We start from the raw sequence: 27521 nt of genomic DNA, 5'->3' as shown, positions 1-27521 counted from the left end.
AATCCTTCTGCGATTCTTCCTGTTGAAGAGTAGAGAAAGCAACCTCCACAGTAGGAAGTGGATTTTGCATCAACAGTTGAGAACGAAGAGCAGCATAAACATCATCAAGGCCATTTAAAAACTGAAACAAACGAGACTCAGCTTTTTGTTTGTTAATAGCAGCAACAAAGGATGTAAAATCAGGGGCAACAGTGGTGACTACTGGTAAGGTGTTCATAGACTCAATCTCCTCCCACAGACTACTTAAGGTAGTAAAGTAATCGTTCAGTTTCATGGTGTTTTGTTTAAGAGCAAACAGATCTCTAGAAAGTTTGTATTTCCTAGAACCATTACTTAACAAGAAACGATTCTCCAGTTGAGACCATACCTCAGATGCAGTGCTGATAAAAAGAATGGATTGTTTGATGCTGTCCGAGACATTAGCGTGCAACCAAGAAATTACAAGGTCATTGCAGGTGTCCCATTGAGTAGCTTGAACATCATCAGTAAGATTTTTGATAACAGAACCAGTTAAGAACCCTAGCTTGCGTTTAGCAGAAAGCTGGATTTCAAAAGTTCGTTTCCAGGATCTGTAGTTTGAAGCTCCTTGAAGCTTGGAAACGCTCACAGACAAAGGGCCATCAGATGGGTGTATAAATAAAGGGTTTTGCATATCAGCAAAAGAGAATCTCCCACCATTCGCCATATCTGGTAAAACACAGTGTATGCTTTCTCAGATCTGAAGAAAAGAAAAACAGATAGAGAAAGGATGAATGAGACAACTGACACTAGATTGATTTTTCAAGAAAACACCAAAAATGTATGTAAAAAGCTCTGATACCATAAAGACAAACAGAGCAATATACAGATCTGGGAAGAAATCAACTACAGATGCCAATGTAAACATTCATTCATAAAACCATATTCAGTACATGCAGCTGATATTTAAGAATGTGCCAAAACGGGAAAATAACAAATTAGGAATTAAAAGACAAGAGTAGCCTTATACTAACAGAGCCATCTAAGCTAGCACAAGGACAGGAGAGACATTAATGCAGGAGAGGTGGTCCTAAGTTTGTTGAGGGAATAAAGTGAGGTGTCATGCAAGGTGGCATGTATTTATTTCACGTGCTTTCTTCAATAATGTAAAGTTGGAGAAAAAAACTCAAAAATAACAGGGTCATATATATTACGGATGAGATGAGGAAGGAAAGAATGAGGGTGAAGAGAAGACAAGAATATGATGAGAATCAGCAAAGAGCTTGATAAGAAAGAACACAAAGTTTGGATGGACTTTATTCGAGCTGCTTTACTTGTATAGAATTCAAGCTAACATTACTTTGATGTATGTTCTCCCAAGTTCATTATCAGTTTGCAACTATTTCCTGCGCAAAGAGAATATAACTTCAACTAATAACTCGTCAAACTTTATCTCCCAGCTCAGTTAAACACCATATGAATAAATGCAAAGGAAAGGGATACAACTTCATTTGTTAGTACAATATTACAAATACAATTAAACACATGCTTTCTGAAAATTGCAATAAGAATATCTCAAGCTTCTTGATAATATAATTGATACTTTTAACCGGAGCAAGAATTGTTTATATAGTTACTACAGGAAAAAAAACAAAGTAAACTATTTGCACTTTGTCGCTAAATCATTGATTTTTAGGTCAGTTCTCTAGATCCTTGATTTTACAAGGGAAGAAAATGAAGTACAAAGGAATTAGGTCTATGTACAGCATGTTACATATGAGAGGGAAGGTATGTATATATAGAGATGACGAAGAAGACCATTATCTATTGGATGTAATTTCAACTTAGATTGTAATGGTCATAATTAATGGAAAGAGTTCATCCGAAACATGTTAAGGGATGAATTGTGCAGTTACCTAAAATTTGAGTAACGAAGTGCACTTCGTGCAAACCAAAGTGATGGGAATTGCAAATTACTCCAATTACAATGATATTTTTCAGGACTACAATTCTACAACCTATTATACAACAATTTGCCAAGAAGATAAGAATTCTTCCATAGGCTCATTTGGAGCATCAGTTTTAAGAGGACTGAAAAGGGTGTACCTTGAAAAAGCCAAATGACGGTATCAGATATAAATTAGTGAATGAAAAACCTCGGACCTAAATCCTAATCTATGTCAGGAAGGGGGTTCTGGTGGGTAGTTAATCAAAGCATGTATTCTTCAGCGTTCAGATCACATACATGTAATAATACATTAGTGATTATTAGACATGCGCCTGGCACTTTACAGGGCACAATATGAGGTATCAAAACAAGGAAGAGTCTAATCTGAAGGATTGTTGCTCAACTTGCTCTGATCAGTGATCATTAAAGACTTGTATCTCTGCACCATGTACTCTGATAATACCACGTAAACCTGGCAATCTGAGCTTCGTCTTTAGATCATTTTCAGTGTAGTTGATCATAAAATCAAATGTATCAAAAACTATGGCAGAGAGAGAGAGAGTATATTTAAAAATTAAAATTTATATATCTTAACTTAAAATCTGAATTTAAATCTTTTGTTTAAAGTATAACTTAAACTAATTTGCTAATTTCCCATGGCACAAAAATTTAAATACACGTAAGAAAAACAACACACTCTAATAATATGGGATCATGGAGAATATCGTATATTCATATGTAACCTTTGGATTGCTTTCACAGGCATTTCAAGTCAACTGCAATTATCTAATCAGCATCCTCATAACTAATCCTCTGGAATATCTGGATTAATGACTCTGTCAAGTCCTTCAAATCCAATAATTGAATACTGTAATAAGTTACAGGTGTTGTAGATGTCACTCCAGTTCATAGTCAATGCTTTTATTGTAATTTTTTCTATAAAAAAAACATAGATGCTCATAACATGTTTGACTTTGTAATTAAAAATTAACGAGCAATTAGCCCTAATTAAGTCGTTAACGTGTGGTAGTTCATGCATGAGTTATTAAACAGTAACTGAGCCTGGTGGTTGTGATAAGTTTTTTTCATCAGAAATAGGGAATTGAAGTCTACAACATTAAGATATGGAAAATACTTGGTGTACAGAATTGTGTACAAAAATTTGTATATGATGACATGAGATGGATTTTAATTGAAATAGTCCTTTATATTTACATCAACGACACCAATTAAAATGTCCCATCGCTTTGATCTTTTGTAATGACTTGCATCTCTGAACCATGTACCATATATATCATACATTAAGCCATAAATCAAACTCACTTCATATCTCCTTTGTTCATATTAAATTGTAAAGCCACGGTTCTCTTTTTTACTTGACCAAGTCAAATGGTTGATGCAGTTGTATCCTTTACTATCGAAAAACTTAGTGAATTTGTTACCAAACAAGTTAACATTAGAATTGGAGTCAAAGATGGTATAGAGTGGCTCAGAGATGAATTGGGCTACCTGCTTACTTCCGTAAGAGCTGCAGAAGCCCACCAGGGATCAGATCATATCCGCCTGTGGACAGACAGCGTCAGAAATGTTGCAAATCAAGCTCTCGTTATCCTGGAGAGGTTTAGTGCCCAGCAACAAGAACATGAACATGAAGCTCATGAACAAGGCGGTGTTCTAGATCGTATGCGAAGCTTTATCTGCATCTGCAAGAAAGAAGCCAATCTTTATGACATCGGTAAGGATATCGACTCACTCAAAGAAAACATAGCCGTAATCAAGAGTAGGAGAGACGAATACCGTATCAACGACATAATCATAAACAATTTCGACATGCAACAGAGAAAGAGAACATTTCTAAGAGCAGCTTCATTTGACCATGAGGATGACGTTATCGGTTTTGAGGATGATGTTCAGACTTTGTTGGCTCAACTTGGTAATGGGGATCCTTTCCTTAGATTGATTTCCATTTATGGAATGGGGGGGTTGGGCAAGTCTACACTTGCTAGTAAGTTGTACCACTCTAGCGAGTTGAGCTATTTCGATAGTCGTGCTTGGGTCTGTGTATCCGAGGAATATGAAATCACAAATGTTCTGAGGATGATAATAAGGTCCTTTACAGGAGGTAAACAAGATTCGTTGAACGAGATGGAAGAGGTTGAGTTGCGGCGGCATCTGCGGAAGATACTCCTAGATGTTGATATTTATCTTCTGGTGATTGATGATATCTGGGATGTAGAGGTTTGGAAAAAGATTAAAAATGTGTTTCCGGACAAGAAGAACGGTAGTAGAGTCATTATTACCACGCGGAACAAAAAAGTGGCTGAGGGTGTAGATGACAAATGTTTTGTCCATGAACTTCGTTTCCTGAGAGCAGATGAGAGCTGGCGATTGTTTTGTAAGAGAACAAAACCAACCCCAAACCTGGAGATACTAGGAAAGGAGATGGTAAGTAAATGTGGAGGTTTACCACTTGCAATCGTAATCCTTGCCGGACTATTATTGCAAAATAAGACGTACACATTTTGGTCAGAAGTAAAACACAATCTTTGGAGGAGGTTGAAGGGCAAGTCTTCAGAGATTAAAGAACTACTAAACTTGAGTTATGATGACTTGTCTTTCCGAACGAGACAATGTTTTCTGTACCTTGCAAGGTTTCCGGAAGACCATAAAATTGATGTTTTCAAGTTAAAGTTGTTATGGATTGCAGAGGAATTCATATCAGAAGCTGACGAAGAAGACGGAGTACACATGGAGGATGTGGCTGAGGATTATGTAAATGAGTTTATTAATCGCAATATGATTCAGATAGAATTACTCTCCCCGGGAGGCCAAGTTTTGATATGCCGGATTCATGATCTTGTACGTGATCTTGCCATAGAGAAGGCCACGGAGCACAAGATATTACGAATTTTCGACTCAAGTAAACAACATCCAAATCCAATCCGTTCATTGCAAGGACAGTCACGGCATGCCATTTACAACGGAATTGATGAGTACTTGAAACTACTCGGGCCTAACCCCGATGCTTTGATGTTGCGCTCATTAGCAAAAACTAAAAAAACTGTTAGAGGGGAAGTAGAAGAAGTGAAGTTGATGTACACAAGATTTAAATATCTTAAGGTGCTGGACTTGACCCTTGTTAGAAGTTCAGAGGGTATACCTGAAGAAATAGGAGATTTAATTCTCCTCAAGTTCTTAGGCTTAATGAGTGGCATTCCAGGACAAGTTTTAGTAATTCCTCCAAGTATAGGCAAACTCAAAAAGTTACAAACTCTTCGTGGCTCTCGCTACTATTACATTCCGTATAAATATCCCAAAGAGATGTGTGAGTTGAAGGAAATAAGGCATCTAATGTTTTACGCAAACGATGGGAAAATGAATATTGGTGGCGACCAAACCAAACTCCGGACTATAAATTGCATATCTTATGCAGAACTGCACCATATTGATACCACCAATTGGACCAATCTGCATACACTTAAAATTACAGGTAGTCGTCGAGGCAAAGAAGGAGAGTGTTACAGTTTGGAGTGTATAGCTAATTTAACAAATCTCCGATCATTATCCGTGTATATGAATCATGATGTTATTTCCACAGTCCAACCACTTGGGTCTTGCAAACATCTCAAGAGAGTTGTGTTGTACGGGCTAATGAAAGATCCAGAGCAATTAAGTTTGCTCCCAGATTCAGTCATTGATTTGGTGCTTGTTTTGACTAATTTCAAAAAAGATCCGTTGCTTATTTTGAAAAGTTTGTCCAATCTCACGGCTCTTCGTTTACAAGATTCTTACTCAGGGAAGAAAATGGTTTGCAGTGCAGATGCGTTTCCATGTCTACAATCTTTATCAATAAATACACTCTGGAACCTGAAAGAATTACAAGTTGATATAGGAGCTTTGCCTTCTTTAAGAGCTTTTGAAACATTTTGTTGTCCAAGTCTTAAGATGTACAAGATTCCACTGCGAATAACGTCTCTTCCTCAAGTACCATATATTCCGGCAAAGTTGTTGTATTAGATTAAGAACCAAATAATTATCACTGAAGTGTTTAGTCATGTCATTTTATGGCTATTTTGACAAATTATATGATGGCTTGGTACATAGTGTAAAAAGTATATTTAGTAGTAGTGGTAGTACAAGTAAGGCTTCTGTTGCGTTTTATCCCCGCTTAGCATCTTAAATTTTAGGGAGGTAAGAATATGATTTGTGTTAGGAATTGTGGAGCGTAGTTCGTGGGAGGGCTAGTTTGGTAGTTAATGAACAGTTGGTTAACTCCATACAATGAATCCAAGTTCAGAAATTCAGCAGATACATTTTCAATGCTAGTCAGCCTGTTTTATGGTATTAAACCCATACATTTCCAGAACCTCAGGGATGAACAAATGTGAAATTCTGATTTGCTATCTTGCTGGCTTGAAACTAAAGTAGCTTAATGAATTTTTATGACATCTTAGAAAGGTTCAGTTGATATATTAAGGCTAACAAGTAGGAATTGCAACAGTTTAATCATGAACCATTTTATCTCTTTTAAGTTGCTTTAAAAATACACAAACTCTACATACAAACTAAAAACACACACTCAGTGTATTTTGTCTCTGCATTTTATTTTCTAAAGTCAGAGGTTATATGTCTTGTTCTTGTGACAAGTGTGTTTTATAATTAGTCATTTATTATCTTTTCTTCCTTTTCTTTCATAAGATATTATGGCGTCGTCACATCAAAATCTGGAAGAGATGTATGCGAGGTTAGCGTTGGAGGAAGAGAATGAAGAGGAAGTCTTGATTGGGGAGAACGAAGTGGTGGCTAATAAGCAAACATTTGTTCTGGTGAGTAGGTTTCTAACAGAAAAAAATATTAATTTTGTAACAATGCAAAGTATGATGTCGTCGCTATGGAGGCCCAGGAAGGAGTTGAGATTCATGATTTGGGGAATCATAGATACTCATTTGTGTTTTTCCATACATTGGATATGCGGAAGTTTGTGGAGGGAGATCCTTGGAGTTTTGAACAGAGTTCGTTAGTGTGTCATCAACTGGGTAGTGCGGAGAATGCTAACTGTTGAATAAAATGGACATATGGTTACAGGTATATGATTTACCTTCTGGAATGTTAACGGAGAAAATCCTAAAATGTATTGGAAATCATGTGGGAAAGTTTATAAAGATGGATCCAGAAAATCTGAACGGTGGTTGGAAGCCATATGTAAGGGTTCGTGTGGGGCTGAATATTGAGAAACCACTTAAACGAAGAATGAAGTTGAAGACAGAAGATGTAAGTGTGAATTTGATAAATTTTAAGTATGAGCGCCTTGGAACATTTTGTTTTGTATGTGGGAAACTTGGACATTCAGATCGTGATTGTGCAGTGGTGTATGCTAATCCAACGAAAGTCATTGAGAGGGCTTATGGAACATGGCTCAGAGCACCAAATAAGAATGCAAGAAACCAATATAGGGAGAATAAATGGCTTCGTAATGGAGGGGTAGTGGGCAGAACAGGTGGTCGGACGAGAATGGAAAAAAGGGAGGCATCCCTCAGGGCAGAGAAACAGTTACAGCGCGGTTCATGGAGACAGATGGAGTGGTAAGCGAGATTGCAGGGGGAAGGCACAATCAGTTTTCATCAGCGTAATATCAGGGATGGTTATGATCAGAATAAATCCCTTACAGCTGTAGGTTCGGGATTGGAAGGTGTAATGGGAGGGAAAAAAGGAGAGGAGTTAATATTGGTAGATTCAAAACAAAAGAGATTTGAATTGGAGGGAAATATGGAGAATAATATGGACAATGATTTGGATGGGGAGAATATTTTAGTTGACGGGTCAAAAAATGGTTTAAAGGTGGGTCCTGTGTATCAGGCCCACCTAGAGCAATGAGTATGTTATCATGGAATTGTCGTGGATTGGGTAGGCCACAGATAATTTGACTTATTAAAGAATTTACCCAACAAAAAAAGCCCAGTATTATCTTTTTTTCAAAAAGCTTAGCTAAAGAAAAAAAAATAAAAAAATTATGTAGAAGTATTAATTTTGCTGAGTACGTTGCAGTGGAGGTGCAAGGTCATAGTTGAGGTCTTTCTTTGCTATGGAAGAATAAAAGTGGGTGTAAAATAGTTAAAGCAGAGAGCAATTTTATTGATTTCGAGGTTGAAAACGAGCAGGTTGGGATGTGGAGATATACCGGGTTCTATGGTTATCCTGAACGAAAAAGGAGACGAGAATCATGGGATATGTTGAAAGTTTTGGCTAGGAACTCAGAGTTACCCTGGTGTGTAATCGGGGACTTTAATGATATGTATGAGGATGATAAATGGGGTGGAAGGAAGCATCCATATAACCTGTTATTAGGGTTTAGGGAAACGATGATGGATTGTGAGTTACAAGACTTGGGTTTTGTAGGGGAGAAGTATACATGGGAGAAATCAAGGGGTCAATCAAACTGGATTCAGGAAAGATTGGATAGGGGATTAGCAAATAAAGCATGATGTGATTTATTTCCGAAGGCAGAGATTCAAGTTCTTGAGGTTGCAATGTCGGATCTTTTGCCATTATTCCTTCAGCTTCGAAAACAAGTATATGTTTCTAAGGAAAGAAGATTTAAATTCGAAAATGTCTGGATCCATGAGCAGGATTGTAGAAACATAGTGAACAATGGTTGGGAATGTTCTGGGGGGAGAGGAATTATTGAAAAAATCAGAGTTTGTGGGGTTCGACTTCAGGAGTGGGGAGGTGGAAACAATATGCGATATAAATTGGAAGTTCAGGAGTGTAGAAGGCGTTTGAAATTATTACGATCAAGAAGAGACATCAATGGGATTGGGCAGTATAATGAAGTAAGAAGTAATTATTTGAAGTTGTTGGAGCGTCAAGAAATCTACTAGAAACAAAGAGCTAAACATCATTGGCTGAGGGAGGGAGATGAAAATACACGGTTCTTTCACCGTTATGGATCAACTAGAAAGCAGAACAATAGGCTTGAACATATTAAAGATGCAGATGGGGTTTGGCAGGAGACACCGGAGGCGGTTCAAAAAGTTATTGGAGATTACTTTGGAAACTTGTTTACGGCTTCAAATGTTGATGGAGGGTTGTCGGAACGTGAGAAAGTTACACAGGTAATAGAAGGACAGAATGATGAGTTGTTGCCAGTGACTAATGTGGAAGTTAAGGACGCTGTATTTTCCATGCATCCTGATAAGGCGTGTGGACCGGATGGTTTAAATCCGACATTCTATCAGGTTTTCTGGGATATAGTGGAGAAGGATGTGGTTAGTTTTTGTCGGAATTTTATGCAGACAGGAGAATTGCCTGAAGAAATAAATGAGGCGGTAGTTTATTTGATTCCAAAAGTTAAGGAGCCTAAAACGATGGGGGATCTTCGACCCATTTCGCTGTATAATGTGCTTGTGAGGATATTATCGAAGGTGATGGCTAATCGGCTGAAAAAATGTCTTGGGTCTATCATATCAGATAGGCAAAGTGCATTTCTTGAGGGTCGGTTGTTGACGGATAACGCATTAATAGCGTTTGAGATTAATCATTTCATGAAGAGGAAAACTCAGGGGATTGAGGGAGTGGTGGGGCTTAAGATCGATATCTCGAAGGCTTATGATAGATTGGAGTGGGCGTTTATCAGAAACATGATGCTCAGATTTGGATTTAGTGAGATATGGATTGAAAGGATAATGAAGTTCACTACATCAGTGTCCTATAGATTCTTGCATAATGGGGAGGAATTTGGTCATGTTGTTCCTCATTGGGGACTGCGTCAAGGTGATCCAATCTCTCCCGATGTATACATTATGTTTGCTGAGGGTTTGAGCTCAATAATTAGACGAAATGAAGAGGTGGAGTTAATTCATGGGTGTCAAATTGCAAGGGGTGCGCCAACTATTTCGCATCTATTGTTCACAGATGATTGTTATATGTTTTTTGAAAGCGAACGAGGGAGAAGCAGGTACAATGAAGAATATATTGCAGAGGTATGCTAGCATTTCTGGATAGTTGGTTGACTTTAATAAATCGGTTGTTACTTTCTCATCTAATACAAAGTTGGAGGATCGAGTAATAGTGTGTGAAAAGCTGGGAATGCAGGAGAGTATAGATCCGGGTATGCCCATGAGAATTGGTAAAAATAAATAATCAATATTTAGCTTCTTGGTTGATCGAGTGGAACAGAGATTGCAAACATGGAGTGTGCAGAGTATTTCTAAAGCGGGGGAAATTACTTTGTTGAAATCAGCAGCTCAGTCCATTCCAAACTTTTGGATAAATTTATTATTGATCCCTGCGGATATTTGTGACAAGATTGAGAAAAGAATGAATACTTATTGGTGGGTTGGAGGGGGAGGAAATCGTGGGATTAGATGGATGTCTTGGGAGAGGTTGTGTGAATTTAAAGAAGCTGGGGTGTCGGGGTTTCGGAAGTTGAGTGAGTTTAATGTTTCTATGTTGGCTAAGCATGCGTGGAGATTGATTAATAATGTTAATCCGTTAGTCACATAGGCTATGAAGGCTAAGTATTATCCTCAGACAGATTTTTTGAATGCAACATTGGGAGAAAATCCCTCTTATATGTGGCGTAGCATTTTAGCTTCTCAAGGGGCAATTTTATAAGGGTGTAGGATAAAAATTGGAAATGGTCAGGATACAAATAAGTGGAGGGCTCCATGGTTGCCTTGTGAGATAAATGAATTCCTAATAAGTCCAATATACAGTGAACTCGAAAATGCCTCAGTAAGTGGATTGATTGCTGAAGATCATCATTCATGGGATATGGATGTTGTGAAGGATATTTGTAACGAGCGAGATAGCGGACTGATTCAACAAATTCCTTTACCTAGGATGCAGAAATAAGATGCTTGGTACTGGTTATGGGATGGTAAAGGGGTGTTTACAGTCAAAAGTTGTTATAGGAGATTACGAGGAGAGATTCGTGGTCAAGAATATGGGTTTTGGAAGAAGTTATGGAAACTGCAGTTGTCGGGTAAGATTGTGAATTTCTTATGTAGGGCTTGTCATAATGTTCTTCCTACAGCTGTGGAATTGTTACGAAAGCAGGTCGATGTGAGTGCATTGTGTACATGGTGCCATAGTCACGTAGAAGAGGCTACTCACACGTTGTTCATATGTAGTTTTGCTCAAGAATTGTGGTCAGAAGTGGGTTTGCAGGAGCTGTCAAATATCGAGGCTGGAATGATGGTCAAGGACATTTTGAAAAGGGAGTTCAATAATAGTACTCGAGAGAGGTGTGTGAAGATTAGTTTGTTTTTCTAGGGGTTGTGGACAAGATGAAATACATGGGTCTGGGACAAGAAGCCTATGTCGGTGTTCAGTGTGAAGTCTAAGACAACGACGGTGTTACAGGAATGGCAGCAGAGTCAGGAGAGAGTTGGGAAAGGAATTGAGGGTGCACAGAAGCTGAACAGGCAGTGGTATAAACCACCTGAGGGATGGATAAAAATAATTTTAGATGCTGCTTGTAGTAGTCAGATGGGGGAGATAGGAGTTGCATGTGTAGTTCGTAATGACCGGGGGGATTTTCTTCAAGCAATGAGTAAAAGATTTAGTGGTAGCACACGGGCAAGGGAGGCGGAAGCTTTGTGTTTGAGGGAAATGTTGGTTTGGATCAAAAGGTGGAGGAATCAGCGATGCATTTTTGAGTTGGATTCTAAACTGGTGGTAGACGTATTTCATGGTGAAATGGGGAATTCTGTATTTCACACCATTATAGATGATTGTGTCAGTTTGTTAAAACACTTTAGTGAAGTGTTAGTAGTTTTTGAGTATCGATCTGCGAATATTGTAGCTCATCTGTTAGCACGAGCTGCATTTTCTATGTCAAGTCTAATGGAGTGGTATCATGCTGCTCCGGAGATTATGCTTTGTAACCTTATTTCTGATGCAAATTAATATAAGCAAGTGCATTTTTTCAAAAAAAAAAGTTTCTTTAAAAGAGATATGTGAGTTGAGGAAGTAGGAATGCATCTAATCTTTTTTTTGTCCAAGTCCCCACAATGTTCAGTTTGGGGAAAAACTGCCGAACTTTTTTGATCTAAATGTTCAGCAATTTTCAATATTTAATTTTTAATATTTAATTTTTAATAATAAATTATTGTTTATTAAATAATGAACCACCAAAGTTACTTTTATATGTGAAAGACATAATCTTTGAAGTGCAAGTCATTAGAAGCAATACCCTGCATAATATTTCGGGCTTCATTATCATTATCATAACTCTGACTTATCTCATGAAGCAATCCTTTTATTTGATGGGATACAATATTCATAAATCCAACAGCTATTTTGGATTCTGGCATTCGAGATAAAGCATCGACAGCTTGGTTTTCTTTTCCCTTCTTATAAACAATTTCGTAATCAAGCCCAATAAGTTTAGCCATCCATCTTTGTTGCAACATTGTAGTAAGTTTTTGCTCGAGCAAGTACTTGAGACTTTGCTGATCCGTTCTAATTATAAAATGGTGTCCCTGTAGGTATGCATTCCACTTCTGCGTTGCAAGTGCAATAGCCAACAGCTCTTTCTCGTATGTAGAGAGTCCTTGATGCTTTCCTGATAATCCCTTATTGATGTAAGATAAAGGCTTTCCATTCTGCATTAATACGAATCCAAGACCTAAACCACTTGCATCAGTTTCCACTATGAAAGGCTGAGTATAATCTGGAATGGTCAAAATAGGAGCGGTAGTCATTGCTAGTTTTAATTGTTTAAAAGCCCCTTCTGCTTCCATGTTCCATTCAAATGCTCCCTTTTTTAACAGCTTGGTAAGTGGCTTGCTTATGCTCCCATAATTTTGTACAAACCTTCCATAGTAACCGATAAATCCCAAAAAACCTCTCAATTGTTTTAGTGTTCGTGGTTGTGTCCATTTCACTACCGCTTTTACCTTTTCAGGATCTGTGGCTACTCATTCCTCTGTGATGATGTGCCCTAGATACTCCACCTATTTTTTACCAAAAAAATATTTACTTTTCTTAGAAAATAATTGACGGTCCTTTAATTTTTCAAGTACCTCCCACAATTGAATTAAATGATCTTTATAGGATTTGCTATACACCAAAATATCATCAAAGAATACTAAAACATTCTTCTGCAACTGATTTGAGAACACTTCATTCATCAAAAACTGAAAGGAAGCGGGAGCATTTGTTAACCCGAAAGGCATGACTTTAAATTCATAAAGTCCTTGATGGGTACGAAAGGCTGTTTTGTGCACATCTTCGGGTGAAACTCTAATCTGATGATAACCCGCTCTTAGATCCAATTTTGTGAACCACTTGGCTCTTTTCAATACGTCCAACAACTCATCGATGAGTGGTATTGGATATTTATTTTTTATAGTTAGCTTATTAAGCCTTTTATAATCAACACAGATTCTCCAAGATCCATCTTTCTTTTTTACTAAAATTATTGGAGAAGCATATGGACTACAACTGGGTTGAATGATACCTGATTCTAACATCTCCCATACTTGTTTCTCAACCTCCACTTTCTGAACATAAGGAATCATGTACGATCTCATATTCACCGGCTGACTTTCTGCAATTAAAGGGATTTTGTGATCCTGATTTCTTACTTGTGGCATTCCTTTTGGCTCTTGAAACACAACCTCATATTCCTGCAAAAGTTTTAGCATCTCTGAATCCACTTCACTGTTCTGATCTCTGTTTTCCATGAAAAATAAGTATCCCATCATTCCTTCATTAGACTTGGACATTAATTTATTCATGGCTTTACCAGTAATCATCTTTATAGCTCATTCTTCAACTTTTCCCTGTAACATTATCCTTTGTCCTTCCTTATTGATAGTTATTTTAAGCTCCCTAAAGTCAAAGGTCACTGGACTGAATTGTCTTAACCAGTCATCCCCTAAAACAATTTCACATCCTCCAAGTGTTAGCACCCTTAGGTCTGTAGTAAACTCTTGCCCTTGAACCTTGTAGCTGAATTTCTTACATACAACATCACAAACTAATTTTTCCCCATTTGTCATCGTGATCATTAATGGATGTACAATCTCAACATTTAGGCCTAGATGATTATAACTCTTGAATCAGTGAAGCTATGTGTGGATCCACTATCGATCAAGATATTCAGCTGAGTTTTCTTGTGTGTGCCCCGCAATTTTATCGTGCTAGTCGCTGAACTTCCAAATAACGCATTTAATGGTATATCTTTGTCATCCTCTCTACTTCCTTATTTTCTGATCCCCTTTCATTAGGCCCAACATTTGTCACATCATTTGAATTTTCATCAGAATAGTCATCTTCACCCATAAGCATGTAGATTTTTTCCCGACATTTATGACCAGGAGAGTAATTTTTATCATAGTTAAAACATAGGCCTTTCATTATTCTATCATTGATCTCTTTACTGGATAAAATGGTTCGGTTCTTTCTCGTTACCATCGATGATTGTGAAACGCCCTTACTAGTATAAAGGTGTTTGTTAACGTCCTTGGATGAATCAGAATTAGACATCCATCCTTTCTGATGAATTGAGACCTTAGTCCCCATTTGTACCATATGTGTTTTAGCCTCCTCTTGTTTCGCTAGAAATATTGCATCTGATAATCTCTGAGGCCTAAACATCCTCACAGCACCCTTGATGTTAGGTTTTAATCCGCTAATAAAGCTGGATATATAGTACTCCTCCCCCTCATCCCATATTTTTACCATGATTTGTGATCTAAGTTCTTCAAAACTATCTTCATATTCGGATACCGTGTGAGTTTGCCTAAGTTTGTGAACATATCCTGGGGATCTTGTTGATCTAGATTTTCAAATTTAATGATTACATCTTGCATAAAAGTCTTCCAGCATATAACTCATCTTCTTGACTGGTAGTATCTGAACCAAATACAAGTTTTTCCCTCAAAGTGCATTCTAGCAAATTTTACCTTTTTTGACTCCTCTATATTCACAAAGTCAGAATATTGGTTGGCTTTTACTCCCCAACTTCGAGGATCGACCTCATTAAATTTTAGAAATTTTAATTTTGGTAAAGGGTTAAAGTTTGTAGAATGACTTAAATTGGTGGCTGGTGAGTATTGTGCTGATACAAGAGATTATGATGGGTGTTTAGTGTCGTCATGGTTAGGTCGTGGAATTGTGATGGAAAAGTGTTTGCGTAGTTGAATGGATATTGAGGCTGGTTAAATGGTGCAGAGAAATTATTTGATGTATCAGTATAAGGAATACTAGTAGTTAGTGATGAGTAGATGGGGTTCACATGTGGTGTCTGGGTGAATGTCAATTCTGGAGGCCTTTGTGAGTGTATTTGGCTACGTCCATGATTAGGCAGTGAAAATCCATTTAAAAATAACGGTGGTGTTGGTGTAGAGTGAATTCGAGAATGAATTTGGGGGGAAATTACCTCTACAGATGTCGTAAACATAGAAGGGCTCCCTGTTGGAACAACATTATGTGGTAATGTAGTTGTGTCCACCACTTTCATCTGTATATTACTCATCAACGCTTTCAGTTCCTCTAAACTCTTGTCAACATTCTCCATTTTCTGGTTCACCTTTCCTAACTCAGTGTTCACTCCTTCTTGATTCTTTTTCATGGATTCACACACTTCTTTTAGCCTAGTTTCATGTGCTCCAACTCTGTCGTCAAGAGCTTTCAACCTTGTTCCTTCTGCCATACCCACGGCTGAGAATTACAGGCTCTGATACCAATTTGTAACCAACTAACAAGTTCTAATAGTTAAAATGAAGACAGAATTCCTAAAATAATATACCAAACTTCCAAGTACAACTGTAATTGAGAAAGAAGGACTGAAATAAGAAAATGATAACATTCCAAAAACACAAATAAAAGAAAATAAAAATATAATTTTCCATAATGCTCCCTAACTCTCTAAACTTCTCCTAATATAATTTCTAACTGCCCGGCCACTACTTTTCTAACTGCTTCACTTCTGTAACTGCACCTTAACACCTTAACTACCCATACTCAGCTAACACACCCAGCTAGACCTTGATTACACAAAATTTTGTTTGTTGCAAATATTTTTTCAAAAAATGAGTGATGCGCCTTTTTATATGCATCGTATTACGTCAAATACGCATGACGAAAATGTGTGTATGTCTTGACGCGGTGTACGAAACGACACAACAAAGGGCAGTCATGTTGACGAAGAAACGAATTAGTTGTTGTGGAGTCCTAAACACCATATTGACGGGGTGTTTAGGGTCAAAAATATGAAATGGGATAGGCAATAATGATGAAAATTGAGAATGAGATATTTTGGGCCATTAGCCTATATATCTTAGCCAGGAATATGCTAGGAATAAGTTGGTGATAATGTATTGTTTTTTTAGTACTATATTTTAATATATTTCCAGTAACGATCATGTTCTTTTATTTCATGTCCTTGCAATTTTTTTCAAATAAAATGTAATATTTTTGAATTTTTAATATTATCGTAATTATAAAAAAAATACATTAACAAAGCAAAAGAATTCTAATATAAACAAAAAAAATAAAATAAAAAATAAATATTATTATTAATGTGAAGTTAATAAATTTATTAAAAAAAGCTCATGAAATGGTACAATAAGTACAATAAGTTATAGTGCGTTGGACTCAAATATTGTAATGAAAAAGAATTATATAAATTTCTATTTACTACATGGTAATTTTGCTAAAAATATTCAGATTTTCAAATCCAATATCAAATATATTTCCAGGATTGGAAGGCCCGCAACGAATATTGCCCAAAAATCAATTTTAAGGTATTACTATTTAAACTGTATAAACTAAAGGCCACTATAAGAAAAACGGGTAAATACGACCAGTTAAAAATCGGCTGTATTTAGTTAAATTCGACCATTTCCGGTCATATTTAACTAAATACGACCAGTTTTTGTACCGGTCGCACTCGCTCGAGTCATATCAGTAAATCGGTCGTATTTAGTATACGAGCGGTTAAATTCGACCGTTTAAATTCGATCGAAAGCGGTCGAATTTGTTTTTCACCAAAAATTTGAAAATCCCGCCTAAAAAATTGATATATTAAAATTTTGAAAAGTCCGCCTAAAGTATAAATTCGATCATATATGGTTAAAAATATTGTTATAAATTCGACAGAATACCGTCAAATTAACGAGCACGGGATTTAAAAAAAAATTGCCGAAAATTATCAAATTCGGGTGAGCTTCAAAAAATGCAAATATGTATAATTCAAACCCCCCCTCCCCTCTTTCATTTCCTTCTGATCTCTCTCTCCCACTCTTCTCCAGACGCTCCCTCTGAAATCCATTCTCTCTTATCCACCTCCGACTCCTCCACAATCCATCTATCCGACTCTCTCTTCCGCCGCATTCTCTCCCACCACCCTCGCTCCTTCTCTCTCCTTGTCTTTTTCGACGCCGCTCAGCTCCACAACAAGCCCGAACTCCGGCTAATCTCTCAAATCTGAATTCAAGCTCTTCTCCAAATCATTTTTCGAGAATAATCTGTGTGGGGAAGATCTTTTAAAGATAAAAGATAAATGAGATGGTAATTTTTTTAGATAGATACAAAATGGCAGTTGATAAGTTTCGAAACGTAACGAATTTATAGAGAGTCGAATCGAAAAATTAAAAAATGAGTTGCGGGAGAGGGGCAGGGGCAGGGGAGTGCAGCGAAGTAAAGCGGTACAGAAAGTTTCCAATGAGAGTTATGTGAAATGTGGGGTTTAGATGGGGTTTAGGCCATTTGAGAGAGAGGGGGAGCAAGCGAGGAGGAGGAAGCGAGGGTTGGGTGGACACTGGACAGGTAACAGGGGTGGGGATGGTAGGGGGTTTAAAATTAAAAAAGAATATTATTTTATAGTTTTTTTATAAAACTACTAGTTTACTGTTAAAATAACAAATCAATTACATTTTTTTCTAAAGTTTTTATCATATCACTAAAATATATAGATATTGACATCTCTAAAGTTGGATCATTCATAAACATTTTAAAAAAAATCGAAACATCGGTATTAGACTAATACTAGTAAGAATTATTGGTCAAACTACTATTTGACTATTAAAGTAGCAAACCAAATATATTTATTTTCTTCTAAGTTTTTTATCATATCACTTAAATATATAGATCTTGACATCTGTAAGGTTGAATCATTCATAACATTTTTCAAAAAATTGAAATATCAATATGAGACTAAACACTAGTTAGAAGTACTGGTCAAATTACAGATTGACTGTTAAGATATCAAACAAAATATATTTATTTTTTTCCAAATTTTTTATCATATCACTAAAATATATAGATTTTTTATATTTGTAAGTTTGGATCACTTATAAATATTTTTTTAAAAATCGAAACATAAGTATGAGACTAAAAACTTGTAAGAAGTACTGATCAAACTACTAATTCACTCTTAAAATAGCAAACCAAATACGTTAATTTTTTTCTAAATTTTTTATTATATCACTAATATAAATAAATTTTAATATATGTTTCTCGAACTGCTAGGTTCACGAACAACTTGGTTCGCAAATAACTCTAGTGAAACCTTTGTTTATTCTTTCTGATCCAACGGTTGTTGTACAAAGTTACCAGGTTACTCAATTAATTTATTTAAAAAAAATAAAATTCTGAAAATAATAAAAATAACCAAATGTAGTCAAAATAGATAAATACAAGTGATTTCTACTGAAATTCCAATTTTCAGAAAAACGGGAAATTTAACCCTACTTTTGCAACCAATTTTTTAAAAGTGCGAAAAATTTCCCGCCATTTCAAAATATCAAATTCGACCCAAATTGGTTGAATTTAGGAGTGTCAAAAAAATTGGTTTGCGGTAAAATTTTCCCCATTTTTTGCTAAGGCTAAATTCGACCGGATGAGGTTGAATTTAGGAGTGCGGCTAAATTCAACCGCTTACGGTCGAATTTGTTGCTAAATTCGACCGCGTAAATACGACCGTATATAAATATGACCGCATGCGGTTGAATTTAGTTGCGCCCTTAAATTCAGCCAAAAGTGGTTGAATTTCACCCCGATTGTATTTATGCAGTTGTATTTAGCCTTATTTTCTTGTAGTGGGCTCTGAAAACACAAGAGCGGCCTTCTTTATTACTTAGTGTTTCTCGATACCATCTTTTCGTGGTTGACCACAATGGTTCGATTCACACCTTCATTAATTTGCTTATTTTATGTTGTATCTCAATTTTTATATATGTGCTTAGGTTAATATATATGTATCTCAGTATTTAAGTATATATATATATATATATGTATACATATATATGCTTAGGTTTGATAGGTATACATTAGGTTTGTTATAAATCTCTATATTCATGTATATGTTTAGGTTTGATAAGTGTACCTACTTAAAGTTTGTTAATGCATAAAATGAGGTAGGGCAGAGAAAAAATCGAAAAAAAATTTGAAATCGAATCGAATCTGGAATAAACCAATAAAATTGAGCTCAAAAAAATCGAGCCGAAACCAAAACTGAGAATTAACAACCAAACCGATTTCATTGATTTGGTTCCGGTTATTGATTAAAACCAAATCGGAAAAAATCAAACCGAGCCGATTATTTAAATAATTGAATAAATAAATAATATTTATTATTTTAGTCAAATGTTGCAAGCTTTTTAACTTGTTTAGACGTCAAATTAATAAGTTCCATAATTCATATACGTTGTATTATAGTTTTATTATTTCTTTGCATATATAAGATGTATTGTGATCTGCATATAAGTGCCACTGCATTTTTAATTTGTCCCTATTTCTGCTAGTATGACAGTAAACTCAACTGACAACTCTGATTTGATTTGCTTTTTTGTGTATTATCTTGATAATCGTCTAAACTAGTACAACAGTAATTAAGTATTTAGATGTGCAGTTTGCATTAGGCAAGATTATAAAAAAAATGGAGTTTAGTATAATTTAACAAGCCATTTTCTGCATTTCAAATTACAGGATAACACAGCTCGTATAATTGTCGGTTTTGTAACCGAAATTGAACCGATTATAACCGAACCAGGGTTTTCGAAATCGAAACTGAGCCAGCGGTTACGGTTGTGGGTGCAGTTTTTTATTTTAGAAACCAGAGATGTATGGTTGTTCCGATTTTATCCAAAAACTGAGCCAAACCGGCTCATTCATTTCCCTAATATTATGCTAGGAAGCACCGACACTCCAAAAAAGATGCCGTATGCGTGTCGGACGCGGCTGACACAGTGACACTGCACCGACACGGCTGATGTCAGACACGTCATGTGGCGTGTCGACAGAAAAAAGGCGATCGACACGCGATCGACACAGATTTGACACGCGACCGACACGGCCCACCGACTCGGCCCATATAAAAAAACTCAAAATCATCTTAAAAAGGGTCAAACCATCTTATATTAACCCAAATATTCGTCTTCTCTCAAGGAAAAGTCATGTATATATGGAAGGAGAAAGCAGGATGAGGGATGTAGGTGGGGATGCTTTCTCACAAGTGGAAGGTGCTGGTGTTTTAGAAATCGCAAATTTGTCCCTTGATGAACCGGAAAATCGAAGTTGTTGTTTTTACACTAGATGATCATTTGAATGAAAATGTAGAATAGATCTTACAGTAGGTTGTCACTTATTATGAAAAAAACTTTATGAATGAAGTTGTTCAATATTTGACATATACAGATCTTATATTTTTTATATTTTTATTACCTTTTTTTCCATTTCCCGTATCCAGGACACTATGATAATTGACGAATCCCCGTTTACCGTTCCCCGTGTCACTGTATCAGTTTCGGTGCTTCCTAGGAGGTATGCATCCATTGTTTAACCTTACTAGTATATAACCTGTGCGATACACAGTCGATTTTATCATTATATATTATAAATTATTATTTTAATAATATATTGCTTGGAAGATTCGATCTTATACCACTTGAATAATTATTTTTAAAACTATATATAACGGTTCTCATCAATTTGATCTGGCGGCTTTAGATTAATTGATCAAGGACCAACAACCAAAATTTTAATATTTCTTTTTTGATATAATAGTATAGACGAACGATCGAAACGGATGGACAAATGGGTCCTTAATCTGGAAATAAATATTTTAGATAATTAATCTCTTGAAACACTAGCAATTATCAAAGTACGTCTGGCTTGTCCGACAAATTTAAACGAATATGAATTTAATCGAATTCATCAGCCCAAACCCAACACATTAATAAATTTTGGCTAAACATGCCAACTTGTCTCTTTTTCTTCTATCTATTTTATATTGTTATAAAGACAACATCATTTATTTGGTTGGTACTGGTCAATAGTTTGATACGATTAAGCAATAATAGATAAAAATCACTAAATGTGAAAGAGAACACCCCTATATTTGGTGGTTTTGGTCGATTTCGATTGTTTGGGACGATATAGTAAATAACAACCATTAGATATATCTTAGTTTAGATTAATAAGAACCATTAGATACAATAATAAAATATTATTTTTATATTAATATCTAAGCTACTTCTATAAATTTAGGTTTTAAATCTCAACACATATTACAGTTGAACATTTATAATTTTTATTTCTAAATTATTTCTAGATAGTCAAGATTTTAGTTCAATTAACAACATATTATATTTAGGATTTATATTATCTATTTTCACGATACAACAACATACAAGTAAAAGGTCATGAATCAAAATTTCATAAAAATGTTTATTATTGTCATAAGTAATTTTTTATAATTTATTTTTCAACTATTGAGAAAATATATATCAAAAGTTATATGTGCATCGTTATAAGTTATTATATATGATACGTAAATATACTAACTGTCATGATAAATATATTGTATTTATTATTATTAATTCATTAAAATTTTAATAATTTGTGTCCCTCAGACTCACATCATCGCATGTCATAGCTTAGTTTATTACCGAGTACAATGAGATTTCTGTACAGAAAGCAATAATAGATTCAGAAGATGGAACAAATGCAATCTGTGTTGAATACGGGTTGTTTACTAATGTGACAGTGGCCAATGTGTAGGTTAAGTTTTTAGGCGACTCTGCTTTCACATGTGTTCATGGTTATGTTGTGGCTTAAAATAGCAGATCAGATATACCCACTCTTGCAACTAGACTCTTGTAATAGATTTAAATAAACAACACAGTATACTTCAATTAAGTACTTCAATTAACTCACGAATTGTCAAGAGTAATAAGTGTTTTACGAATACAGCAATAAGATAAGATAAACAGAGCATTCGAGAGGCTCCTCTCTCCCAGATCTAGAATTACAATTTTCTAATCACTCCCTGCCCTCATTTTCTCTCTCTACCCCCATTTACTTCCTTTCTTCCAATTACCCTTCTGCCCCTATATGATATTGACTCTTTTACCCTTGGGCCAACGCCTTGTATATACTTTTGTTAGTGGGCCTCGGTCTATTAAATTTCCCCCTCATCGAAATTCGCCTTGACCTCAAGGTGGAGATTTGGAAAATGTTGGATAATTAGCAATGTGTCCTCCCAAGTGGCTTCGAAGCTCTACATTCCTTTCCATTTAATGAGCAGCTTTTCCCTTTTGTTGTTGCCTACCTGTACCTCTCGTACTGCCAGTACTTCCTCAGGTTCCACGTCCAACTCCAACTCGGGAGTTAACTGCAATGGAAGAATAGATGATGATGGTGTCGTTTCAATATAATGTTTCAGTTGGGAAACGTGGAACACAGGGTGTATTTGACTAGTTGCAGGAAGCTCCAATTTTTATGCAACTTTGCCTATCAACTGAATAATCTTAAAGGGGCCATAGAAACGAGCAACCAGCTTTTCATATGGGCACCGAGCCAAAGAGGTTTGGCGATAAGGTTGGAGTTTTAAGTACACATGTTCTCCCACCTGAAAACTTTCCTCTCTACGTTTCCCATCAGCAGCGAGCTTCATTTTCTGTTGTGAAGCAATCAAATGAAAGCGAAGGTCGTCCAGAATAGTTTCACGCTCCTATAGCCACTCGTCTAGACTGTGCACTTGGGTCTGGCCACTGCCAACCCTTGCTAAATATGGGGGATCACAACCATATAAGATTTTAAAAAGGATCGCCTTTGTGGAAAGATGTGGTGATGTGTTGTAGGAAAATTCGGCCCAAGGAAGCCATGTTGCCCAGGACTTTGGTTTTCCGCCAATAAAACATTTTAAATATGTCTCCAACCCCTTGTTAACAATTTCAGATTGGTCGTCGGTTTGTGGGTGATAAGTCGTGTTGCGCTTCAATTATGTACCTTGGATACGAAATAACTCCTTCCAAAATGTACTCAAGAAAATTCTGTCTCGGCCGGACACGATGGAAGTGGGAAATCCATGGAGGCGTACTATTTCCTTTAGAAAAACTTCAGCTACGGTCACTGCATAATATAGATGTTTGAGACCCAAAAAATAAGCATATTTCGATAGTCGGTCAACGACTACCAGAACTGAGTTTACTCCTCTTGATGTGGGTAATCCATCAATGAAGTCTAAGGTAATATCCTGCCAAACCCCACTGGGAATCGGAAGTGGTTGCAACAGTCTAGCTGGTGATTTTTGCAAGACTTTGTTTTGTTGACATACTCCATATTGTTGCACATGACGAGTAATATCCTGCCTCATGCCTACCCAAAACCAATCTCCAGTCAAACGGATATAAGTCTTAAATTCACCTGCATGGCCACCCATAGTTGAATCATGGTATTTTCGCAACAAAACAGGCACAAACTTTGAGTTCTTTGGAATGGCCCTCCGCCCTTTGTACATCAAAACATCCTCTATAACATGGAAACCCTTATGCTCTTTTCCCCTGCCTGCAAGTCCTTTTTGATTAGCTGCAGAGTTGTGATGTTCGATCTCTTGCACTAACTCACCCCAGTCCACACCAATAGTTGTTATTTATGCCCCATATATAATTTTGGCCTCTGCCTTTCGGGATAAAGCGTCTGCCACCCGATTTGATGCCCCGGTTTATATTGCACTTCAAAATCGAACCCCATTAATTTTCGGACCCATTTTTGATATTCGTTGTTAATCGCTCGTTATAGCATCAAATGCTTCAAACTTTGTTGATCCGTCTTCACTACAAAATGTATGCCCACTAAGTAATATTTTAACTTGAGTATAGCCAAGAAAATTGCCATAAACTCTTTTTCATAAATTGGCTTTAGCTGTGCTTAAGGTCCCAACAACTTGCTGAAAAATACCACTGATCTCGCATCTTGCATTAGAACAGCGCCAAGTTCATACGCCGAAGCATCTCCTCCACCACAAATTGTTTCTGAAAGTTCGGAATTGCAAACACCGGTGGTGAAATCATGGCGGATTTGAGGATGTCAAATGCCTTCGTGGCTCCTTCATCCCACCTAAAATTGTCCCCTTTCAGTTGATTAGTTAACGGCTGTGCGATTTGAGCATAATTGGCAATAGATTTTCGGTAATACCCGGTTAACCCGAGAAATCCTTGCAACTCTCTCAAGTTTTTTGGCCTTTGTCAGTCCACTATGTCCTCCACTTTATCGGCATCAATAGCTACCCCTTCCTCCGAAATAACATGTTCTAAGTTTGTGTAGGACTAACTGCAGGTGCTGAGAATGTACATTTAGCGACTTACTATACACCAATATATCATCGAAAAATACCAAAACGAACCTCCTTAAGTAAGGCCGAAAAACGTCATTCATTAGTGATTGAAATGTGGCTGGTGCATTCATAAGGCCAAACGGCATTACTACAAACTCGTAGTGTCCATCATGTGTACGAAAAGCCGTTTTGTGCGTATCTTCCGTCCGTACTAGGATTTGATGTTACCCCACCTTCAAATCGAGTTTAGTAAACACTTTAGCCCCATGTAACTCATCAAATAACTCGTCAATGATCGGTATCGGATACTTATCTGCCACGGTGTCCTTATTAAGCGCACGGTAATCCACACAAAACCTCTATGAGCCGTCCTTCTTTTCACTAACAATACCGGGCTCGAAAATGCACTGGAGGATGGTTTAATTAACCCGGCTGCTAGCATAACCTGTATAAGCCTCTCAATTTCATTTTTATGACATTGGGGATATTGATACAGTCTAATACCTACAAGGTTGCTCCCTTGTTTGAGAGTAATGGCATGTTTATGGCCTCTTTTCGGGGGTAAGCCTATTGGGCCTTGGAAAACCGTCTCAAACTGCCTTACTGTAGTTTCCAATTGCCTCGAAATCTTTGATAATTTGTCCTCCCAGGAATCACTATTCAACTTATCAGATTCCAGCATATTACACTCCACCATAAACCCTGGCCATCCTTGTTTAAACTTTTAATCATCGCTTTCAAAAAAATCCGAGAACGAACCAACGAGGGGTCCCCAATAATCTTACCATTTTTTCCCTTTACATCAAAGCACATCTCCTGTGTTTTCCAGTAGGTCACTACCGGTCCCAATGTCTCCAGCCACTTAATTCCCAAAATCACATTGGATTTCCCCAAAGTTAAGGGTAAAAAACCATCTACTACTGCTACCCCGTTATTTAATTTCATTGTAACTGCCTTGCACACACCCTTCCCCCTAATGGCCTCCCCATTACCCAATGACACTGCAAAATTCCCAGAAGCAGACAACGAAATGCTTAACTGTTCCACTACCTTAAGGGATATGAAATTATGGGTAGCCCCTGGGTCTACCCTTACTACCACCCCTGCTTCCCCAATTTTTTCCAAAACTTTCATAGTTTTCGGATTTGACAAACCAATGACGGAGTTTAGGCTTACCTCTGTTGTGAGCTCTTCTAGTAAGGGTAGTGGTAGTTCGGTGCCTAAGCCCCCATCATCGTATTCTTCCTCATCGCCCAGTAGTAACACACTTAACTCTTTCTTACGACAACGGTGGCCTATAGACCACTTATCGTCACACCTAAAACAAAGCCCCTTCGCCTTCTTTTCTTGCAACTCCTTCTCGGTTAGTCGCCTCACCTCCCCCATAGGTTTGTGAGACACTCCCGCATTAACACTTGGCTTTGGGGAATACACTGATGCTTGAGACTCCTCCACGCCGGTACTCCAACTTTTTATCACTGCAGTAGGACTCGCATGTATTTCCATTGCTGAATACGGGCTTGAGTAACTTCCTTTACTGGATATAGTAGACACAATACCCATTTTAGATGATCCCCATTTTTGCTTCTTGGTACTAACCACCTGACACTTCTCTTCCAGCCTAACTGCCACCTCCATAGCATGATCTAGACTAACGAGATTAAGTAATCTCACCTCAGCCTTTATGTCATCCTTTAACCCATTAATAAATTGACCAAGTAAAACCGCTTCTGAAACTCGATCCAGAGGTGCAGCCGTTTCTATAAATCGCTTTCGGTACTCCGATACAATTGTTTCTTGGTTAGTAGCTAACCATTGTTCATATAAAGAACCCCCACCGATGGGGTAAAACTACGTGAGGATGAATTCTTTCAAATCAATCCACATCCATATTGGACGGCGCTTTTGCTCCCACTGATACCAACGTAGTGCGTCTCCTTCGAACGCCACCACCATGACCTCCAACATATCTGCTTCTGTCAATTTATAGAAAGTGAAATACCTCTCCACACGGAGGATCCATCCATCGTGATCAGTTCCATCAAACAAAGGCATGTCTAGCTTAAGAAAATGCCAAGTACCCATTCCTCCCCCATGAAACCCAGGTGGTGCCATACCTCCCATTTATCCTCCATAAACTCCCATTCCCCCATTTTGTCCTGGTAACAAACCCATGCTTTTTGTTTGATCTGACCCCACCTACCACCTACTGGGTGATGATGAACCCACCTGAGTGGCACTCGCATCCACCCTTTCTCCCACCAGAATCCCCGTGGGTTGTAACCCAATTATTGTTGATCTCAGATCTGCCTGAAACTTCAACTGATCATTTCGAATCATGTTAATAATTTATTCCTGATGCTCCCTGGCACGATTCAACCAATTTAACCTGCCCTCTAATCTCATCGCCAACGCATCTAACTCCTCTGCTTGTTTTTTCGCTGTAACTTGTTGCCCCTCTACCAGTAGATCAGTCAATGCTTGCTTCATAGACATCATCTTCGTACCCACCGCATTCGTCATCATCTCCGCCATTGCCTCTTCAATACCCGTCGCCTTTTCTTCAAGCTATTTTATCCGTTGCGCCACCACTTGTAATAGATTTAGATAAACAACACAATATACTTCAATTAAGTACTTCAATTAGCTCACGAATTGTCAAGAGTAATAAGTGTTTTACGATTACAGCAATAAGATAGGATGAACAGAGCATTCGAGAGGCTCCTTTCTCCCGGATCTAAAATTACAATTGTCTAATCACTCCCTGCCCCCTCCTCCCTCTCTACCCCTTCTTACTTCCTTTATTCCGATTACCCTTCTACCCCTGGTGTGATATTGACTCTTTTATCCTTGGGCAAACGCCTTGTATATATTTTTGTTAGTGGGCCTTGGTATATCACAACTCTTTTGAAAGACACCTTATAACAAAATACAGGTGAAAGATGGGGTGATTCCACTATGTAACACCTGTGTAGGTCTGTCGTTGGATTCCAAAGTTTCGTGTGCTCATTATCCTGAATTGTGACGATGTGGATTACACGAACG

At 37.3% G+C, this 27521-nt stretch overlaps 3 protein-coding genes across 3 annotated transcripts; 2 read left to right on the top strand and 1 right to left on the bottom strand.

Annotated features, from left to right (window-relative positions):
• The first annotated feature begins 3295 nt into the window (after positions 1-3295).
• LOC141686807 (putative disease resistance RPP13-like protein 3) lies at positions 3296-5923 on the top strand. Its single transcript, XM_074491889.1, has one exon. It carries the CDS (start codon positions 3296-3298, stop codon positions 5921-5923), a length of 2628 nt encoding a protein of 875 aa, XP_074347990.1.
• Positions 5924-10760: 4837 nt separating this feature from the next.
• On the top strand, positions 10761-11815 carry LOC141686789 (uncharacterized). The gene is made up of 3 exons (XM_074491871.1): positions 10761-10889; positions 10964-11151; positions 11239-11815. The coding sequence occupies exons 1-3, from the start codon at positions 10761-10763 to the stop codon at positions 11813-11815; spliced, it is 894 nt and encodes a 297-aa protein (XP_074347972.1).
• An 11326-nt stretch (positions 11816-23141) lies between these two features.
• Positions 23142-26600, bottom strand: LOC141686775 (uncharacterized). The gene is made up of 5 exons (XM_074491837.1): positions 26402-26600; positions 25262-26284; positions 24868-25178; positions 24144-24294; positions 23142-23758 (listed from the first exon to the last, which is right to left on the bottom strand). Exons 1-5 carry the CDS (start codon positions 26598-26600, stop codon positions 23142-23144), a joined length of 2301 nt encoding a protein of 766 aa, XP_074347938.1.
• Positions 26601-27521: the final 921 nt, after the last annotated feature.

The sequence above is a fragment of the Apium graveolens genome, chromosome 2 (assembly GCF_009905375.1).
Source record: "Apium graveolens cultivar Ventura chromosome 2, ASM990537v1, whole genome shotgun sequence".
Classification (NCBI taxonomy): domain Eukaryota; kingdom Viridiplantae; phylum Streptophyta; class Magnoliopsida; order Apiales; family Apiaceae; genus Apium; species Apium graveolens.
The sequence above is the reverse complement of the archived record's forward strand: the minus strand, read 5'-3'. Positions and strand labels throughout refer to the sequence as shown.

Excerpts from the sequence above, each read along its gene's own strand:
- LOC141686807 (XM_074491889.1), top strand. The coding sequence starts at position 3,296 with ATGGTTGATGCAGTTGTATCCTTTACTATCGAAAAACTTAGTGAATTT.
- LOC141686789 (XM_074491871.1), top strand. The coding sequence starts at position 10,761 with ATGCTTGGTACTGGTTATGGGATGGTAAAGGGGTGTTTACAGTCAAAA. Across the intron at positions 10,890-10,963 it reads ATGGAAACTGCAGTTGTCGG|GTCGATGTGAGTGCATTGTG; the intron begins GTAAGATTGTGA and ends TTACGAAAGCAG. Across the intron at positions 11,152-11,238 it reads AATAATAGTACTCGAGAGAG|TGTGAAGTCTAAGACAACGA; the intron begins GTGTGTGAAGAT and ends GTCGGTGTTCAG.
- LOC141686775 (XM_074491837.1), bottom strand. The coding sequence starts at position 26,600 with ATGGGAGGTATGGCACCACCTGGGTTTCATGGGGGAGGAATGGGTACT. Across the intron at positions 26,285-26,401 it reads GTTCGAAGGAGACGCACTAC|CTACTAACCAAGAAACAATT; the intron begins GTTGGTATCAGT and ends AACAATGGTTAG. Across the intron at positions 25,179-25,261 it reads TGATGTAAAGGGAAAAAATG|GGTTTATGGTGGAGTGTAAT; the intron begins GTAAGATTATTG and ends AAGGATGGCCAG.